Here is an 18445-nt window from a genome sequence, read left to right as displayed (position 1 = left end):
ACAGTGGTCTTTTGCTTATATTTCAGTAAACACAATCAAGGAGAGATATTTCCATGATATTCAATTAATACTCAGGCTAATAATACCTAGTCATTCAGTATTTGTAATAATTTAATGATTACTGTGTCATGTGACTTCTTTTCAAAATATCTCAAGCTGAAGATACTTGTAAGTGCCAAACTGGTTTAAGGAAAAGTTAACCATTATAGCCCTCTGTTGCTGAAAGTTTTCTTGTGTCCCTCCTTGTCCTCAGCTGCTCAAACCCAAGTAAACACATGTAGGCTTATTTTTATTAAAACTGCTCAGCCATTATCTCAGGCCTATCACTGATTAGCTCTTACACTTAAACTCAGCCCATTTCTCTAAATCTATATGTTATCACGTGTTCTGAGTGGTGTCTTCCAACTCAGCCTTGCTCTTCCCAGCATTCTTATGTGCTTATCCTGCCTATACTTCCTGTCTGGCTACTGGCCAATCAGCATTTTATTTATCAACTAATCAGAGCAACAAATTCACAGCATGCAAAGTGATATGACCCTTCAGCCCTCCTATATGTACCCTGTTGTGCTGGTTGCTTTTTGGCAACATGAAACAAACCTAGACCTAGTTAGCAAGACAAACCTCTGTGGAGAAATGCATCCATCAGTTTACATGTAGAAAGGCTGTGGAGCACTTTCTTAATTTTTAGTGACTGAGCTCAACTCACTGTGGTTGGTGCCAAACCTGGGCAGTTAGTCCTGGGTTGTATTTGAAACCAGGCTGAGAAAATCAGGCTGAGCAAGCCAGTAAGTGGTATACCTCCAAATTTTTGGCTTTAGTTCCTGCCTTCAGGGTCCTGGCTTGAGTTCCTGCCTTGACTTCTCTCAGTGTCAGACTGTGGCCTGAGAGTTGTAAGATTAATAAACCCTCTACATCAGAAGTTTCTTTTGTTCATTGTCTTTATCACAGCAGTGGAAATCCAACTAAGAAATCTACATTTTCTATACTAACTTGGAGAATACTTTTGGTTTCCTACCTGTCTTTACACATAGAAAGACATATTTTGGTACAGAAGGAATCATATTGAAATGATGATTATAACATAATAGCTTTATCCTACAGAGATGGTTGTATGTATATTTAATTTTGAGGAATTTTACATATTTTATTTATTACATATGTGTGCCTGAGTGTATGTATGTGTACTGCATGTGTGCAGTACTTACAGAAAAGAAGACGGCATCAGATACTATGAATTGCAGTTACTGGCAGTTGTGAACCACTTAAAGTGGTTGCTGAGAATTGAACCAGAGTCCTCTGCAAGAGGAGCAAGTGGTGTTAACCACTGAGCCATTGTTCTAGCCCCATTTTGAGGAACTGTTATTGAGAGACTAGCATGAAATCTGCCACCTAGAAGAGGATAAGTAGCTGTTAAGAAATGTTGTCTATTTCATACATGTTTTATAACTGTTAAGATAACAAATCTAATGGAGGACAAAAATCTATTTTTCTTGGTATTGTAGATTCTTGGTCCAGCTGGATTTATGAAAAAGGGTTTATTTAGATCTAAGAATGAAGAATGGAAAAGAATTCGATCATTGCTGACACCAACGTTCAGCAGTGGAAAACTGAAGGATGTAAGTTAATGAAGAACATTTATTGTAACTGTAATAGAATCTATTGGAGGACTGGTAGAAATATTATCATACTATTTAGAGATGTTGCTTTGATCATTACATTGCTAAGGATAGTCTTTTTTGTTTTGTTGTTGTTATTTATTCTTATATAGTCCTTTTAAAAATATGATGATCTTTTTATAACTTCAAAAGACTTGTTATTTGGGGACTCAGATGCTGCCATTTACCATGAGACTGTGTTGTGTTTTGTGCTTAGATGTTCCCCATTATCCAAGAATATGGAGACGCACTGGTGAAAAACATGAGTCAGGAAGCAGCGAAGGGCAAGAATGTCACCATGAAAGAGTGAGTAGTGATGTAAATATACCCTGGGGACTCTGTGCCCCATCTGGTGACCTCCCTCTGCCTGACAGGTAGCTAAAATTATTCCAGATCAAGAGTAAGGGAGAGGCATGATGTTACCCTGCTGTGAACCACACATTAAATAAAATTTCCCACAATACCATTTGAGACTCTCTCCACTGTGTACATGAGATAAAATTAGGTTATCTGTTGTCATCTTGTATGTTTTAGAAGACAGTTATATAGTTTAGAATGAAAGAAGAAAATTTAGGAAAGCTGCAGATGTGGGGATTAAGAAATGTGGGAGGAGGATTTATGTGCTGCATCAGAGTGCATTGGTTTGGCAAGAATATTATAGCTGTAAGTTTCAACAATCTAAATCGTCAGGAGTTGCTGAGTGTCTTAGAAAAATATCAGCAGGAAACAAACTACTTCTGCCTCTCTTTCATCCAACTGAAGAGGGAGAAGTTTCTGGAAATGGTATGGGTAGTGAAATTATGTTGATTTCTGAAAATACCACAGTAGTAAAATCAGGCTGTGTTGATGATATTGCAGACAAATTGTCTCATACATCAGAGGTTGTATGAGTAATACATTAACTCACCTGCTTCTCTACTCAGCATCTTTGGGGCCTACAGCATGGATGTGATCACTGGTACCTTATTTGGAGTGAAGGTGGATTCCCTCAACAACCCCCAGGATCCCTTTGTGAAAAACACCAGAAAGCTTTTTATATTTGACTTTTTCAATCCATTGGCTTTCTCTGAAGGTATATAGTCTATTTTCAACTATATTAAGATCTTAGATTTCTTTTAATTAGCATACAAAGTAAAAAGGTTCCTCACAGCATATCCATACACAATTATTATCTCCCTCATCTTACCTTCACTCTTGTGTAATCTAGTTCTTTTATGACTCTTTGAATTTTAATATCATATGTGTTGATCCATCATTGCCAAATACTTTGTACTTTTTGATAACTATGAGATAAGAAGGTGATTTCTGTCTTTGAGCCATTAATGTCATGATTTATATTTATCCATTGACATATATTGAATCATTCCTCCATATCTTGAATGAAACTTGAATCAAAGTTATATTAATGTGATCTACTTCCAATATTTTTCTGGTTAATTTGTTATGGATAGTGTATTTATTTTAATATGAATGTAGAAGTCACTCACAATTATGTTGCAGGATTTATTCTGTGACATTGTATCTGATAACATTTGTTTTATGAAATGGACTGCACATATTGATGCATATATGTTTACAGTAGCAATTTTGTGTGGGTGGATGGTTTTCTTAGAGTGTATAAAGTGATTTTCTACATCCTTGTGACTAGCTTTAAATTGATATTGGAATATTGATGCACACTTGTTTCCTACATTGGTATTTTTGTGGTTGGGTACATTTCTTAGGGTCAAGAGAAAGCATTATGCTTGCTAATCCCATCTGCTTGTCTGTGTATTATTTACTTATCTTTTTATTTAAAGACAGGCTCCATGTATTCCTAGCTGGTCTAGAACTGCCTATGTAGACAAGATTTTTCTGAATCCCATAGTGATCTGCCTTCCTCTGGCTCTTGAGTGTTGAGGTTAAAGCATGTATCACTATCTTCAGCATTATTCTGTGTCCTTTGATAAAGAAATATAGACTTTTAATATTTAGAGTTCTTATTGAAAACATGCACTGATTCCTGACATTTTATTGTTTTTCTCCTCTCTGGCATTGTCTTGGCCCTCTTTTCTTAACAGCTGTCTTAGTATCATTATTTTTCCTCTAGCCCCTTGTCTGTATTTACTTTTTTCTCAGTCCAAACTGACCTTTATATTATGTAATGCAAGCAGAATTCATTGTGAAAAATTCTATATTATGACATAGCATGGATAGGTCTTTTTCTCTTTTGATAATAAGTAAGGATTTAATATATATATATATATATATGTATATTTATATGTTTGTATATATATTATACATATATTGTTCAGTAGTTCTTATTTTCTAAACATGAAATACAACTTTCTATGCCTTCCTGGCATTTTGTTTTCCATTTTGATATTCAGGAGTTATGCTCATGGACCTGTCTTTGTATGTGATTTTGTCCTTCTTCTCAAAGCTTCTAAAATACTTTCTTTATTCTGTGTTTTCCCATTTATTTTTTTTTCTTTTTTTTTTTTTTTTGGTTTTTCGAGACAGGGTTTCTCTGTGTAGCTTTGCGCCTTTCCTGGAGCTCACTTGGTAGCCCAGGCTGGCCTCGAACTCACAGAGATCCGCCTGGCTCTGCCTCCCAAGTGCTGGGATTAAAGGCGTGCGCCACCAACGCCCGGCCCCATTTATTTTTAATGTAAAACGGAAAGTTTCTTCTCTGGTCTTTTTATCTGTGTAATACTCTTTATCTACTTTTGGATCTTGATGACCATTTCTTACTTTCATTCTGGGAACTTCATTTCTATGATTTTATGCCTTTGACATGGAATTCTTGCCATTGCTCTATGTTGAAAGTCATAGACTTTTTCTTATATGCTCAAAACTTACAACTGTTTAACAAAGTGATCACTGTTCATGACTGAATAATTTTATTATTCTGCCTTGTCTTCATGTCCTCACCTTCTGTCTTCTATGTCATCCACTCTATTTCTGATCTTTTGCACTGAAATTTGTATTTGACTTAATGAAACATTAATTTCTATCATCATTTCATTTTGTTTTTCTTTTCTTTTTTTTTTTTGGTTTTTCGAGACAGGGTTTCTCTGTGTAGCTTTGTGCCTTTCCTGGAACTCACTTGGTAGCCCAGGCTGGCCTCGAACTCACAGAGATCCACCTGGCTCTGCCTCCCGAGTGCTGGGATTAAAGGCATGCACCACCACCGCCCGGTCCTCATTTTGTTTTTCTTATGTATATCTATCTCTTTATCAAATTCCATCTTAATATCTAGATTCAATTCCCTTATATCTTTCATTATTTGGTGCTTCCTTTGGATTAATTCAGGAGATAGTCATGTGTTCATCTTTCTCCCTTTAGCTGGAGTTTTTTTCAGTGTTCAGGAAGGCCTTGGCTGTATTAGGGTTGAAGTGATGTTTTCTCCTGTTAGGCTTGTGTTCAGGGCTCCAATCTCTTCTTCCAGTGATCCTCTGGTAGGTGGTCAGTAATTGCAACAATAGTTATCATCAATCATCAAACCCACTATCAAATTAGTGTAGCAGTTGACTTCAAAATAGTCATTAGTCATTCTTTAAGGGCCAACTGTATTATGGAGAAAAGGAAGATTCCATTCTTTCTATAAATGTTACATGTTTGTGGGTATAAGTAGAAATAAAGGGGAAAAGTAAGAAATAAGTCATGGTGGAACTAGTTATTAATAGAGTGTTACTAAGTGGTACATAGAGGAGCAGCAAAAACATCATGATAGAGTAAAAATGGGGGTATGGAAAGATTTAACAGTTTGGGTTAAAGTAAACTGGAAAAAGAGAGGTAAGACTGTGCAGCCATATTATGTAGAACAGTCTCAATTCTCTGGAAACTGAGCCATAGAGTCCTGTAACCAGGACAGTCTGTGTTACTAAGATGGAAGAAAGGATGTCTGAAAACATTTCCAAAAGCAACAAATTACATAAAATGTGAACGTTAAGAAACTGGGCCTACCTTCCTACATTGATCTTAGTGTGATATAAAAATGAAATAGTTGTAGGAAGAAATGCCATTTAGTGGATCTATTGGATCATAAAAGTAAATGTCCAGAATATAGGGTTATCTCATCACTGGGAGACCCTCTGCTTTGTTCTCCCCAAAAGTCCTGCTCCACAATATTACTTATATTGACTTTCAGCATCAAGTTCTTCCTTGATCATACCCCATGAGCGTTATATGAGCAGATGGACCAGTGTGCAGTGGTTGGACCATGATTATTTAGTTTGATTATTTTGCAAATGCTGTTTTCTTCATGATCATTTGTATTATTTGTTACATTGGATATGAAAACACTAAAGTAGAGGAACAAGACTGTATCAACAGTGTTGAGGAATATTTTTAATCCATGCAGTAGGGCAATAGAGGTGGGAAGAATTCAGTTCTTGCCCTATCCTACATTAAATCAAGATTCTTCCTCAAACCCAGATGCTAGAGTTGGAGCTTTATGACATGGTGCTCAGCTAGTATGCAAAAGGCTATGCCTTTCATCACCAACACTGCATTTGTTCTTAATATTTACACAGATTCTATCTAATAATCAAGTCTGCTTTCAAACTTGTGTTTCTTTGACTCAGCCTCCAGAGCAGACAATTACAATTTATTTTCATGTATTTTGTGTGTATTCATGCTGTAGCATTATATATATATATATACTTTCTTTTTGGTTCTAGTCACTGAGTAGAAGTAATGATAGAGTGAGAGAACTCTCATTGTCTAAGTAAAGACTTACTCCTTCAATTTCTATGTTAGCTCTTAGTTTCCATTAAGAATTCTCATAAAGTTAAGGGAAATCCCTGCTGATCCTAATTTTCTGAGAACATTTCTTAGGAAGGAATGGTAGGTTTTCCCTGATTTTTCAAAGTATTTCATCTCTGATTGCTTGTGTGACTTAGATTTATTCTGTGTTGTGCTTCATTGGGTAGTCTACAACAGAATTCTTTTCATGTTTCTGCATTCAGTTGGTAAGTGTTTTACTGATAAAATCACTTTGGTATATTTAAGTCACATTTCTATACAATTTTCCACTCCAAAATATATTCTGATTTTAGTAACAGGGCAATAGAAGCAACCAGATTCAATTTTGTACTTTCTTCAAGTTTCATAAGTTTTAGAAATGCCTGTGAATAACTGGTAAGTATTATCTGATAAATATTTCATAGAATTGCCATCCCATTACCAGAGTAGCCAGAAACCCCATCCAAGGACTGAGGAATCTGGATGCAGACATCCACAGCTAGGCCCCTGGGTGGAGTGCTGGGAGTCTAATTAGTGAGAAAGAGGAGGGTTTATATGAGCGAGAATTGTTGAAACCAAGGTTAGATAAAGCACAGGGACAAATAGCCAAACGAATGGAAACACATGAACTATGAACCAAAGGCTGAGGGGCCCCCAACTGGATCAGGCCCTCTGAATAGATGAGACAGTTGATTGGCTTGATCTGTTTGGGAGGCATCTAGGCAGTGGTACCAGGTCCTGGGCTCACTGCATGAGATAGCTGTTTGAAACCTGGGACTTATACAGGGACGCTTGGCTCAATCTGGGAGGAGGGGACTGGACCTGCCTGGACTGAGTCCATCAGGTCGAACTGAGTCCTAGGGGGTGGCCTTGATCTGGAGGTGGTGGGAATGGGAGGTGTGCTGGGGGGAAGGGGAGGGGGCAGGAAGGGAGAGAACAAGGGAATCTGTGGCTGTTATGTAGAACTGAATAGTATTGTAAAATAAAAGAAAAAAATAAAAAAAAAATATTTCATATAATTGCACCCTGAATATTCCTGGAGCTGAACTCTTCTCTATGTCCTTTTATTTAAAATTCAATTACTTTTAGAAGTGATATACTTTCTATATTTTGTAAATAAACTCTTTTCTAACATAGTTATTCCTGTTGTTTTGATATTTCACTTAAATTATTAAAATTTTGCAATTGGTGAATAAAATAACTGTCAAATGCTTAAATTTGCATTTTAATCATTTTGTCTTTTCTCTATAGCACTCTTTCCATTCCTTCCCAGAATATATAACAAATTAAACATCAGTATGTTTTCAAATGATGCTACATCATTTTTTAAGAAATTTATAGAAAAGACCAAAAAAGAGAGACTTGAAAATACCAAAGAGGTAAACTATGACAAAATTTATTTTAATCTTAAATTAATGATGTCAAAAGATAAACATTCCTCATAAAAAGACCTCCTCTGATATTTAATGTATTTGGTCTGTTCAATTTTGGTTGTAGTGTGCCTAGAACTTCAGCAATATCTTTGAGCATTGAGATTGCCACTTGTATAACCCAGTTTTGCTTAATACAGCATACACACTGGAATAAGAGTAAGGATGTTGGCTGAAAAAAATGATGACAGAATGCTGTCAGGGAGTCAGCATCATGTGCGAGGAGGTGCCACTGCTTATTTGCTAGTATTCTGGGGTTTAGAGCATGGTTGTCAAAGGGAGTGGCGCAATTAGGAGGTGTGGTTTTTTGGAGTAGGAGTGGCCTTATTGGAGGAAGTGTGTTGCTGTGTAGGTGGGCTTTGATCTCATATATGCTCACAGCATGCCCAGTGTCTCAGACCACCTGCAGTTGCCTGTCAAGGTGTGAGAACTCTCAGCTGCCTCTCTAGCATCATGTCTGCCTGTATACTGCCTTGATTTCTGCCATGATGCTAATGGACTAAATATCTGAACTGTAAGTGAGCCATTGGAGTTAAATGTTTTCATTAATAAGAGTTGCCAAAAAATTGATGGTGTATCTTTACAGCAATAGCAACCCTAACTAAGAGAGTAGGCAATCACATGAAACCTAGCAATCAGTTCCAGAAACACCAGTTGATGAGTAGGAGATATTGGTGAACAATATACCAAGGAGAAAAAAACTACAACCATTTAGCCAGGAGCCTGCCCTCAACAGCTACAGGTGCTTAGAATGAGGGAAAGCAATGCAAAATGATGTTGGACATGACAGCCTGCTACACTGCCCTGAAAGACTTATTTAAAACAAATATTTTTTCATGACAAGGTCTCTCTGAGTAGCACTGGCTATCCTGGAACCCATTTTATAGACCAGGCTGGACTCAAACTCAAAGATGAGCCTGCCTCCTAAAGTGCTGGTATGGAAGTGTGTGCCATCACTACTGGGTTCATGAACTTTTTGTTCCCCCAAATCTAGGGGTCAGTGTTTATGTCACTAGTAATTCAAACAACATTAGCTGAACTCTTAAATGAGCTATTTCCTCACATGAGAGTTAAACTTCTACATTTCATCCTTATTTTTGGCCTGCCAACCCACTTTCTGCTTTTAAAATTTCTGTCTCCTTTCAGCACCGAGTGGATTTTCTTCAGCTGATGATGGACGCCCAGAATTCCAAGGACATGGAGTCCCATAAACGTAACTAAGGATAATTTAGGGTCTAAAGGGAATACACAGAGGGAGGGGCTGATTCTTGAAATGTAAAGGGGTCATTGAAGCAGAAAAGGCTGCCTGCTAATTCTCAAAAAGACACAGGCATGCTGTTATAGGAATCAGCCTGAGGCACTTTCTAAAATCATGGTGTATATGCATACAGAACATATTATATTTATCGTACCTTCCCTCTGTGACTGGGAAGCTACAACCATGAAATATCACCAACATGGCTACCTAACCTAGACCTAAATTAGTCCAACAAGAGTTGACATTTCAACATAGATGGGGAAAATTTCATAAGAACCCATCCTTAGATGAAGAGATGCAGGTAGTTCAGGTCATCTGAGAGAGAGATAATTACACTTCCTAAGGGATGAGGCCCTGATTGTGTATCCAATACTAAGTTGCCAACCCAGAAACAGGTACAAGTAGGCAAAACTGAGTAGATTCAGTATGTTATATTTGTGAGTATTTATTTTTATATGTAATAAAAATAATTAAATATAAGGCCATAAATTTCAGAGTGAGTGGAGGTGTGACATGGGAGGATAGAAGGAAGGAGAGAAAGACAGTAGTGAAATAATTATATTTTAATTAAACTTTTCAAAATCTGAAGGTCTGTTATGAGCATTGCTTTTACACTCTAAGAGTCTTCATTGATGTGTGGATCAGCAATATCAGTCAAATGCTGATTCACAGTCTCAGGCAGGGCCACTGAATCAGAACCTCTACTTACAAATCTGCATCCAGAGGACCCATTCAGGAAGCACAGTGTCCAAATATCAAAATTCACTGTGCTTTATTCACTGGAAGTGTGTTCACCAGCTTATGGGACTGTGGAAAATTATTTTTACTTTCACAATAACATATTGTGAAGAATATTAAAGAAGAAACATATTAAAGAAGAAAAATCACAGTGTTTATAACATATTTCCTCTTCATTCTTTTACTCACTGTTTATTGCAGGGTAATGCTTCTTGGCATACATTGGTACTACAATGTGTGTTTTGGAAATTATAATTAATTAAGTCCATGGCTATTCCCACATTTGAAGTCAATGCCCAATTTTTGTTATTTTCTATTATTAAACATTTTTTAATTTAAATATATTTTGATCATATTCTTCCCCTCCCCCAAATCCTTCAAGATCCCTCCACCTAGTGAACATTAAGTTATTTTTCAAATGCAAACAAAAGCCCAATACAACAGAAAATTACCCAAAACCAAGGAAAAAATATAAAACAGTACCCCAAACAAACACTGAAATGTAACTAAATAAAAATACACACACACACACACACCGTGGAGACTACAATATATTGGGGAAATAAAATGAGGCCTGTCCTGGAGTGGTTGATATTCCCAGTGTCACTCCATTTGGAAAGAAACCTGATTTTCTCTCTCCCAACACATAAAAACCGCTCAGTTGTTTCCCTTTACTCCAGTGACTAGGTTTTCATTTATCCATTCATTTTCTCATGTAACAAAATAAAATATCAAAAGATAAAATCTAATATATCAAAGCTGGGAAAGAAAAACTAACAGAAGAGTCTAAGGGAAGATGCAAGAATCAGAGACCCACTCATTTGCACACTCAAAAATACCATAAAAACACTGGGAGCCGTAATACATACACAGAGGACCTAGTAGATAACTGCAAAGGCCCTATTCATGCTTCTTCAGTCCTGGGGTGTTCATATGACATTTCATCATATTGAATAGGAGTTTTGTATTCTTGTTTTTCTTGGTAGTCTCATCCCCATAGAGTCTTATGCTTCATAGAGTCTTCTTGACTCCTTTTCTGTGGGATTTCCTGGACTATGAAGAGAGGGATTTGGTGGAGACATCCCACTTAAGACAGTTTTCCAAATGCTCTCACTATCTGCCTATTGTCTGGCTGTTGTTCTCTACATTTGTTCCCATCAACTGCAGGAGGAGACTTCTCTCATGATGACAGAGCAAGGCTCTTATCTACAAGTAAAACAGAATATCATTAGGAGTCATTTTATCCATTCATTTATTATTTTCTTTTTACAACAGCATTATTTGGTTTTGCCCTTGGTTCCTGGGATATGTAGTTGCACATTCTTGGTTATCTAAGCAGTGCCAATCTTAGTTCCATCTCATGACGTATGTCATAAGTCAAACCAGTTATTGGTTGGTTACTCCCATATGTATTGTGCCACCATAATCCTTACATATCTTGCAGGCAGTACACCATTGTACATAAAATGCAGTGTATCCTCCTGCATCAAAACTGGTAGAACAAAGCAGGTGAAGACTCTGTGTAGGCACCAGCTTTGATCATTGACATAAAATGTCTAATTTCAATTCAGCTCTTTCTGATCTGGAGATCCTGGCCCAATCAATCACATTTTTTTTGGCTGGCTATGAGACAACAAGCACTGCTCTTTCCTTTACTACATATTTACTGGCGATTCACCCCAATGTTCAGAAGAAACTTCAGAATGAGATTGATGCAGTCCTGCCCAATAAGGTGAGTGGATGGTGCTGGGAGCCTCAGGGAAAATGTCAACCTGAAACACTACTACCGCACTTGCATTTAGAATTACAGTAAATACAGTAAAAATTGATTCTTTCATCAATAACCTGTGGAAATCTAAAACAAAGGAAAAATTATGTATAGAGAAAAACTAATCTCTCTAATTCTGTATTGATCCTACAATATGCAATGAAACAGTTCAAAAACATGCATAAAATCTCTTCTGATTTTTAAAGATAAGCAAGTGTCATTCAAGTGTCTTTAAATGTGTGTTTTGTCTGCATGTATATCTCTGTAACATGTGAATATCTGAAACATGAGAAAGACAGAGGATTTCCTCAGATTCCCTGTAACTAGGCTTCTAGCATATTTGCTTACCATATGGGTACCAGGAACTGAACCTGGGTCCTCTGCAAGAGCAAACAGTGTTCTTAACCACTGAGGCATACGCCTAGAACTTAAACAATTGATCTGACAGCTAAGTTATTATTACTGGAAATACTTTGGCATGACTGATATCAATGATGTTTTGTGTGGTCCTTTCTGGGCAGGCTGATTCAGCTATACTCTTCATTACTTCTCTCTCTAGTCACATAATTAGACTCAAACAAAGCACATCATGGCAGCTTTCAAATTAAAATGTTCACTCTACATTATGGTAATGTTGGAGTCCCACAGTGTGAGAGCCACACATCATATAATCTGTCTTCTCATCTATGCAAAAAACTGGGTGCAATGGGGTGTAAGGTACCTGAACTCTGGGAATGGTTGGATTGTCAATGACATGCACACAAAATGTCTTCAGACCTCGTACTCACCCCCTGTTCTTGTTTCATTCTTCACTGTGACAAATGTCATGACTCAAAACAACTATGGGGATGAAAACATTTACTTCATTCTACATTTTCACATGACAGGCTATCACTGAGGACAGTCAATGCAGGACTCAAGACAGGAACTTGTAGGCAGGACTGCCTGCCATTCTACATAGCACTGCTTCTGACCAAGGTATTCACATACAGCCAAAGAAGCACAGCAGGAACTATGAAGGTTGCTGACTGCCACCTGGCCAACTCAATGACATAATATTATCTAGTTGTTCTCATGCAGCCCAGGGTCATCCACTCAGGAAACAGTACCACCTGCAAATTGCTGGACCTTCCTACATCAATGAACAGTTAGGGTAACAACTCCCCCAGATATATGCACAATCCAATCTATTCTAGCAATCCCTAATCTTTCATTTTAGACCTCCTTTTCAGGTGACTTTAGCCTGTGGGAATTTGAAAGTTAAAGATTTAGTAGAACAACATATGAAGTAACAAGGAAAAGTTCCTTTCAGGAACTTAGCATGGAGCTAAAAGGGTCTCTCACTAGAACAGAAATTTTTTGCTCAATTCATCTCCAGTTTAGACTGTTTTACCATAAAGAGTTTCAAAGTGAAAAGATTCTACTGAAGTTAGTCACTGTAAATTCATATACTATTCCTGTTTAATATGGCATTGATCTTTAAATTGAACATCTATAGTAATAAATTAAATTTAATCATAGGATTTAAAAAGTGTGAGCTTTACTCTGAAAGGATTGATATAGAATTTTAAACAGGAATTAAATGTTTCACACATTGTATTTCCTCGGTCTGGACTTGTGGATTCCCTATATTAAATTTTGACAACCTCAACAGCTGATGTATGTTGAATGAGATTGACATAATATGCCATTCATTATTACTGAAAAGGAAAACAGTACAAAGGAAAACTGAAGATTTGGGACCTAAGTGTAAGCTTATGTGAATATTCTTCCATATTCACTTCACCATGCATTTCAGTGGACCTTTAGTATGTCAACACACATGAGTGTAGTGAATAGGACTTATCAATGATAAATCCAATCATTAATCTGGGTTGAATGTGGAGTTCCAAAAAACTTAATAGTACTGTGTAGATTGACATGAAAGTTAGCTTTAAATCTCAAACCAGCAAAGTCTTTTTTTTTAAATTTTCTCAGGCACCTGCTACTTATGAAGCCCTGGTAGAGATGGAATATCTGGACATGGTGTTGAATGAAAGTATGAGAATATATCCAGTTGCTATCAGGGTTAACAGGCTCAGTGAGAAAGATGCTGAAATCAATGGTGTGTTCATTCCCAAAGGGACAGAGGTGGTCATACCTGTCTTTGTTCTTCACCGAAATCCAAAATACTGGCCAGAGCCTGAGGAATTCCGTCCTGAAAGGTACAAGAACCCTGAGAAAGGGAACACATACATAACCAGACTTCTTTCAGTATGTTAAGATGTCTCTTACTTTAATCACTTAAATATAAATGTGTATTACCTTTCTGTATGTAAGTTTGATTTTAGAATTCCAGTAGTACAAAATGATAATTATTGTAAAAACTACAGACATTTTAATGGAACAAAAATAACATTTCTGTATATTATAATTTTGTTTTAGAGTCTTAAACCTGTCTTAGTTAAGGTTTTTTAATGTTGTACAGAGATACTATGACCATGGTAACTCTTATAAAGGAAAATATTTCTTTGGGGCTGCCTTATGGTTTCGGAGGTTTAGTCCATTATCATCATGGCAGGAAACATCATGGCAGCATGCAGACAGACATGGGGTTGGGCAAGCAACTGAGAGTTCTACATCCAGATCAGCAGGCAGCAGGGAGAGAAGAAAGGCAATAGTCTTGGCTCGAGCTTCTGAGACCTCCAAGCCCACCAGCAGTGACAATTTACCACAAAAGGCCAGACCTCCCAATAGTGCCAGTCACTATGAGCCTATGGGGCCATTTTCATTCAAACTACTATAAAACCTTAATATAAATTCCATTAGTATAATGATATTATTGGACATATTTCAAAGTGTGTGTAAATATGTAGATATTAGAAAAATCATCAGTTTTCGCATGTTTTTACAATTGCTGATTACTCTGTATAACATATAATTGCTATTTTATGACAGGTGCTTGAGTGTGTGTTTGTGTGTGTGTATGTGTGTGTGTGTGTGTGTGTGTGTGTGTGTGTGTGTTTGAAAGGGAGCAAGTACAATTACCATGATTAGGAAATCAATTATCTTATTTAAGTTGTGAAGTTTATATTTCTTTAATCTGGACCCATCCCAAAATATAGGAATAATTTCCCAAATATAGTAATCCATTGTATTAGCCATTGGTGCAGGTAGAGGTGCAGAAGCCTCCTTTCAGATGGTTTAAGGTGCATCGCTGAGGATGAATGCTAATACAAATCCTCTTAGTCTTATTCCTGACTGTTTTGTGAAGGAAATTCCCTCACACCTATCCAGTTGTTGAGTCCTCCAAAGTCAAGTAATCCACTCATTAGAAAGTTGTTATTTTAATCCTTCTGGAGTCTGAATCAGGGTATTCTGTTATTGGAATGTATTAAGCAGTCTATGGGAATTGTTACTAGGTTACCATTGTTGCCCCACTAATAAAAATACAAAATCTTACTTTATCGTAATTTTTTAAGTTTTGAGAATACAATTTGATATAATATTTCTTCATTCATTTCCTCACTGCAAATACTCCTATAGATCCCTCCCCACATTTCTTCAAGTACATGGCCTCTTTTTTCACAAAATGTTATTTAGGTGCTCACATATAGGTGTGTTGATATACATATATATTTCTATAAATAACCTGTCCAATCCATATCATGCTACTTATGTAAAAATTATATTTTTAAGATAAATGCAGCTGAATCAGGAGGCCGAGAATTTAGCCATGTAGTAGTATCTTTTATGAAATTCTTGATGCCTAAGGCCTTGTATTCTTAGCCATGTGTCTCTGGTGTTGGCAGATGGTCTATGTACAGTGCTTATTAGAGGTGTAGAATGGAGTCACCTAAGTCCTGTTTTCTGGTTAGGTGATTTCTATGTCCCTCTATATAGATATCATTTCCACCCCCTGTAGTTCAGTGGCTCCAAACTTGGACATTATTCATTTTGCATCTCAATTGTTACTTCTGCTTTCAATCATATAATATAGACTCAATGTTATCAGTGACTAGACCATGGAAGAGGAATGAAAAAGTTACAATATACTGATGTTTTAATCAAGTGCAGTACATAAGATGTCTACAGAAGAAAGCCAGTGCTTCCTATATGTGTATGTGTAAAATTTTCCCAAACAGGATTCCACCAAGTTCACCTTGCACACATATACAAGTACAACTTTCACTAGACTCCAATGCAGTTCTGTAAAATAGCTTAGAAATTATTTCTTTATCTTCCCTGATACGTCATAACTCTTAGAGAAAAGATGGTTATTAGTCCTCTACAACATTTCCAGAATCAGCATTTTTATTTAAATAATCATGTGAGAAATCCAATTTTAATTGGACATAGGTCTGTACTTTTAGTAGTCTTTCCACTAATGGAGGAGATGGAGAAAAAATTCAGTGATAACAGAGTAGAGAAGCAGCATGTGTCATTGAAAACCACTTCAGTTGATAACTCTTGTAGGTGGGAGATATAGTCGAAAATTATGTGAAAGGGACTTAATGAGGAAGAGGAGGAAGAAGAGGAAATGATTGGGATGAATAGAATAAAACAAGGACAGGAAGGAAAGAGATGATGGTGAAGAGAGAATGGAATATTAATAGTTCATTTGTAACATACATGTCCTCATTTTCCAATGAACAAATCCCCAACTCAAGTGTCATGGTCAGGGCAATTCCTTCCTTCTTCAATTTTACTTTCTGATGTTCACACACTGGGAACAAAAGGCATCCTTAATATTTTCAACTGTAAAGACACATTTGATTTCAATGAGCATTGGCCACAATCATCCTATTAACTACAGTAGCTCCTTTGGTGTAAATTTGTAAAAAGAACTTTATCTTTTAAATCTCATAATGAATTAACTCATGCTGATTGGAATAAAGAACATACTGGAGTTACCTGTATGATTCTGAAAACTGTAAACATGTGGGTCTTGTCCAATTAATATTTCTTTAATTGTTCAATTGTAATATCAGGTTCAGCAAGGAGAATAAAGATAGAATCAATCCTTATACATACCTGCCTTTTGGACATGGTCCTAGAAACTGCATTGGCATGAGGTTTGCTCTCATTAACATGAAGCTTGCAATTGTCAAAATCCTACAGAACTTTTCCCTGAGTCCTTGTGAAGAAACAGAGGTGAGTCAGAACATTATTTTGGCATGTTTTTGTTTTTTATTCATAGAAATTTTCATAAATATGTGGATATATAGGTTAACATATGTATGAAGTATACATATATATGTATATATAATATACTGTTTTATCTTTAATCGATATTTTCTCTGTCAGAGATCTATATAAATCTATGAGCGAGCACTAGGGCCCTTGAATTCTGAAATAGTAAGTCCGTGTCTACGTGTAAATATTAAGATCATGTAGAGTCATTGAAGATAATCTTTTTATGTTTACATGTAATATCACGGAATTTGAATATTTTTTCTTGTTACAAGTATATAGGCCTTTTTAAAATAACAGACTTTTTATAGCATTTTCATACTTGTATATACCATACCTGGAAAAGATTATTTTCTTTTTATTTATTCTTTTCTCATAAAATGCATCCTGACCACAGCCTCCTCTCCTCTTCCTCCCCTCATCCCAGTGTCCCCTCAAACTCCTCTATCTCCCAGATCCACTGCTCTTCCAATTCCCATGTGGAAATACCAGGCCTCCCAGGGATATCAAACAAACATGGCATAAAATATGCAATGAGACTGGGCATAAATGCTCATATCAAGGCTGGGTTAGACAACCTATTAGGAGGAAAGGATCCCATGAGCAGGCAAAAGAGTCAGAGACACTCCTACTCCAAGTGTTAGGATTCCTACAAAAATCCCAAGCTAAACAACCACAGCATGTATGCAGCAGGCCTTGCATAGACCCATGTAGGCGCCATTATTGCTGCTTTAGTCTCTGAGTCCCTATGAGCTCTGCTTAGTTGATTCTGTGGGCCATGTTCTCCTGGTAGCCTGAACCTCCCTGGCTCTTAAAATCATGAAACTGATTTTTAAATTGTATTTCAGTTTACCTACATACATGTACATGCTTTGTCTCTTAGAGGTGTAATGATCACTTTATGATCCCTGGGTGATCTCAAAATGTTCCAAATGTTTCACCCACCAAAGTGGCTTTAAACATTCTACAGTGGTTCCAATTTATAGACACAGACAAAATCACTGCATTAATTCCTTTTTAATGGATACAAAGGACTCCTCTTTTTTTTGGCCACTTTGTGAACTTGTCCTCACATTTTAGGAACTCAGGTCTAGACTAGCAGGCATATACGTACATTCTTATGAATTCATCTGTTTCTTCCCTTCCTTATTCATTATTATTTCTTATCCTACAAGTTCATATCAATCAAGTCCCCTCCAAGCCAAGAACCTTCACCAGATTTTCTTGGTGCAATTTTCTCCTGTCTTCTAGATATGCTGTCTTCAAGCTGCCACTGTTCAACAACCCCCAAATCTATGAACTACCCCATGTACTTCCCACTGTTATTTTATCTTTGTTCATCCCCTAATTTCTAAATTACCTAATTTTATTCTCTCCAGAAAATAAACTGTTGTCTTGGAGGACATTTTTATATTAAAATCCTGCAATAAATACATTAAATAATTCTAAATACTAAAAACTCACAAAATTATTTTTATACATGCATTTCTTTATGTATACTTTTAAACATTGTTATTAATCCTTTGAGAATTCATACAATGCATTTTGATTACATTCACCCCATCACCACAGTTTATCCCATATCCATCCCCACCTCACCTCACACTCAATGTGTTCTTTTTCCATTTTTCTCTCTAATTTTTAAGTCAATCAATCCATTTTCTGTGGCATGACTGCTCTTATCTGTTTGGCCTGG

At 36.6% G+C, this 18445-nt stretch overlaps 1 protein-coding gene across 2 annotated transcripts in view; it reads left to right on the top strand.

The window, feature by feature from the left end:
- Positions 1 to 18445, top strand: part of LOC114684384 (cytochrome P450 3A13-like) — a 75155-nt gene that overhangs the window by 22155 nt on the left and 34555 nt on the right. Inside the window, exons 5-13 of one of the 2 annotated variants that reach the window (XM_037198479.1) lie at positions 1503 to 1616; positions 1873 to 1961; positions 2579 to 2727; positions 7635 to 7762; positions 8960 to 9026; positions 11381 to 11541; positions 13555 to 13615; positions 13700 to 13781; positions 16548 to 16710. In XM_037198479.1, coding sequence (XP_037054374.1) covers positions 1503 to 1616; positions 1873 to 1961; positions 2579 to 2727; positions 7635 to 7762; positions 8960 to 9026; positions 11381 to 11541; positions 13555 to 13615; positions 13700 to 13781; positions 16548 to 16710 — 1014 coding nt within the window. Of the gene's footprint in view, positions 1 to 1502; positions 1617 to 1872; positions 1962 to 2578; positions 2728 to 7634; positions 7763 to 8959; positions 9027 to 11380; positions 11542 to 13554; positions 13782 to 16547; positions 16711 to 18445 lie in introns of both variants that reach the window. The other variant, XM_037198478.1, reaches the window with a different exon arrangement.

Source organism: Peromyscus leucopus, chromosome 23 (genome assembly GCF_004664715.2).
Source record: "Peromyscus leucopus breed LL Stock chromosome 23, UCI_PerLeu_2.1, whole genome shotgun sequence".
NCBI lineage: Eukaryota > Metazoa > Chordata > Mammalia > Rodentia > Cricetidae > Peromyscus > Peromyscus leucopus.
Note: the sequence above shows the minus strand (reverse complement) of the source record. Positions and strands in the feature narration are given on the sequence as shown.